Below are 3,303 nucleotides of genomic sequence, written 5' to 3'. Positions count from 1 at the left end.
AGTGGTATATTACTTTAAAGTTGATCAAGCATCTAGTTTTAAGGCGTGTGCACGGATGACCCGGGAAGTACGGGTCACCCGGGAATTACGTTATCTTAGATAGGCGGCCTACCGGCCACCCAATGAGACATACATCCATCGCTTCCCACAGCAGTCAGAGCTCACGTGATACAGACTCACGGCAGACAGTCACCTGACTAGCACTGGGTTTCATCGGACCATGCCTTGCAGTCAAGAGCTACATATTTTGGATTCTTGAGAGCATCGTACTCCGTTTAATACTTGATTGAGCCTCTGCTCAGGGACTGTTCTATGGAGTTCAGGGGCTTGCAGTTCGGGGCCTGAAGACAAGCCAGTTATGCGATCTAGACTCTACAAGACTAGATTGAAGGCACCGTTTCTGCCATTATGAGTGTCAATTGTTATACACATTAAGATTATCGAATAGCATCATGTTCCATACAAGGACTGTCGTTTACGGAATCGGTTACGGATTCGAGTCCGATCGAAACGGTGCCGCCGGTTGAGGTTAGGACGGTGAAACCGAAACAATTGACGGAGCCACTCCTTGCCCTCATCATCAAACAATGGCTCCTCGCCCCAAGCAATGTTGAGATCCTCGACAACCCGCTCGGCGATATAAGGGTTCTCCCTGCGCAATGCCCGATTCCTAGGCCGGTTCGAGAAGATAGGCGAGCCATAGAGCATGACGAGTCGCTGCCGGCAGACCCGCCGGACCGTTGCTTGCTCGACCTCGACGCCGTGATTTCGCAGCTCACGGAGGAGTAGTATACCCCGAACGAACTCGACCAGCGGCTTCTGGTTTGTTTCAATTTCGTACTTGAGCTTTGCCCTCAGCTTGTTTGGAGGCTGAATGATGAAGCCCCAGGAAACGATTGCTTCCTGCATATGATAATCGAATAGCTTCTTCAGAACTAGCTTTTTAGCACCGGCATCTTGGATGGCACCGGCTGGATGTGGGTGGTCGTTTGAGTAACGACGAGCCAGCCAGAGACAACAATTGCGCAGTTCGTGCCAACGATCCCTCATACCATAGCGCTTGAGCAATTCAATCCACAGCTTCACCGGCATATTTGCGCCCAGCAAAGATGTTTCTTGGAGATATCTGAAAACAAATTCTATGGTGTGGGGGGGTTGAAGGTTCGACTGCTGGACTGGTCTGCGGCCTTGCTTCCGGGGACCGAAAAGATAATTGAACATGAAGGTGATTGTCTCATGATCTAGGCTGTGTCCTTTTATAAGCATTTCGGTTACTGCCTTGAAAGCTAAGTCCGTCTCCCCGGCTGCGATGTGTTTCTGGGCGTCTAGATTGAGCATGTTAAACCCTTCACCAAGAAGTTCCTTGAGAACTAGTACCGAAAGGTTGTACTGTACCCAATCGAATGAAGCATAGGAAGAAACCAGTAATGACGCCTGGATTTCAGGATCCTCGAGCACATCATGATGCTGATCGCTGTTAATCAAGCCGTCAAGAAGGGTTTCACGGTCTTCCGTGGCGAGCTTGCGCAAAAGTCGCGCAAAGACGCTGTTTCCGACAGAGATATTATTTTGTTCCAGTTTTTTTAGTTTGTCTAGAACATCACGGCTTCCGTGAGCTTTCTTAGCCATCTCGCGTAAAGACTGAGGACCGATAGCTCGAACACTGAATGCCTTCAATCCGGCGACTATCATGTCGAAAGTAAGAGCTCTGGTTGCGAAAATTCGAGCACCAAAATCATCTTTAATTTGATTGCCCTCGAGCTCCTGTCCCCCATAAAGCCCTTCAGACTTTTCAATTGTATCAGGGATGTCTGGATCATGTTTGTCGTCAGGAAGTGGAAATCGCTCGTCACGATATCGCCGCAGCCTTTCCTTTGTGGGTTGACTAGAAAACCATTTGGTGTAGCTCAGCAACGGCCGTAGCTCCTCAATGTCTTGCGGATGATCGCCCCGCTCGATTAGGAACTGGTGCATGCGGAGTAACTCTTTGGTTTGTCCGCTCGCCAGCAGCGCAGGGATCACTCGGCCGTATGTCTGGTGACCGTCCGTATGTTTGCATATTTCACGAAAAGCAGACATCCGGGCTCGGAAACCTCCAGGCTCTCTCTTAGACGCATCATAGCCGGAGACAGCAGACACGAAACAATCAGCAATATCACTGGGGTTGGATAAGTGTGGGTTGTGAAGTTGCTTGTGCCATTTCACAGCTTGATCGGCCATCCCTCGCTTGACGAAGCTACCAACAATGCTTTGGTATAGCTTGGGCCACCGCTTGCCTGATTGTTCCCACAATGTTGAAGCATGATCGGCAATTTGGTCCAACACTGGCTCATTCTGAAGGCCGAGATCCACAAAGCTCTGCCAGAAGACATCTGCATTTTCTCCGTCCACAGGGAGCTGTAACCCACCAACCCGACTCATTAAACCTTGCCAGATCTGTAAAGTCCCGGTGTTCCCATAGTGTCGCTGTCGATATCGAAGCAACTCTAACCAGAGTCCAAAATCGTATCGGTGTACAGGATCATCGACCAAGCGCGTGCCGATATCATCGGTATGGCCAATATCGGACTCGTATTCCAGTAGTTCCAGATTTAAACTCAATTCCTTCCAGTCAGTATATTCGTCATTCCGCAATCCCGTGCGGTCGTCAACGTTTGCGGTTCGCGCTGGGGGGAGGATTGGGTGAATAGGGAAGCTCAAAGCTCTGGGTGTGGTGTCCGACTGTTGACCCTTCTTCAGTGGCTGTGGTTCAGAAGACTCATGGTCCAGGGGTTGCGGGGCGGATGATAGGCAGCGGAGACATCTTTGCCGAAGCTGAGTTTGCAGCTGTTCAATGCCGAGCGGAGATGATATCAAGCTGTCAATAACTGAGAGTGCCGATGGCCTCTTCAACAATCGGAGAAGAGCCGGGCGCATCGGTCTGAGAATGAAGATAACAGGAAAGACTCCAATCGCGCCGAATCATCCTGTTTCCTCTCGCATCTGCTCTTCGCGCAATTCTTCGAAGTCGAACAATGAAGCATTACACGTTCATCGCGACGGAGCTGGACAATAATTTCGTACGGAGATCGCCCGGAAGACCGCTTTTCCATATTCCGACTAGCGCCAGGAATCGAGTCACATGACTAGTTAGTAATGTCGGAGCATACTGCTCTCCGGTATCGCCTGTGTACACAGGTCGCATGAGCCAAGCGGTGAGCTCATGTGGCCCTGCACGTGAGCGCCAAGTCCATTATTAAGCAGATTTGTCCCGCACGAGGTCTTAAAATACAGGAACCAAGGCCTGAATTTCACTTTCTGTTT

General features: G+C 50.2%; 1 protein-coding gene across 1 annotated transcript; it reads right to left on the bottom strand.

Annotated features, from left to right (window-relative positions):
* Nucleotides 1–258: 258 nt before the first annotated feature.
* Nucleotides 259–3,033, bottom strand: BDV17DRAFT_278437 (uncharacterized protein). The gene has a single exon (XM_073759535.1). It carries the CDS (start codon nucleotides 2,914–2,916, stop codon nucleotides 451–453), a length of 2,466 nt encoding a protein of 821 aa, XP_073609770.1. The 5' UTR covers nucleotides 2,917–3,033; the 3' UTR covers nucleotides 259–450.
* Between the last annotated feature and the right edge of the window lie 270 nt (nucleotides 3,034–3,303).

This window comes from Aspergillus undulatus (genome assembly GCF_047715775.1).
Source record: "Aspergillus undulatus strain CBS 261.88 unplaced genomic scaffold BDV17scaffold_161, whole genome shotgun sequence".
Classification (NCBI taxonomy): Eukaryota; Fungi; Ascomycota; class Eurotiomycetes; order Eurotiales; family Aspergillaceae; genus Aspergillus; species Aspergillus undulatus.
Note: the sequence above shows the minus strand (reverse complement) of the source record. Positions and strands in the feature narration are given on the sequence as shown.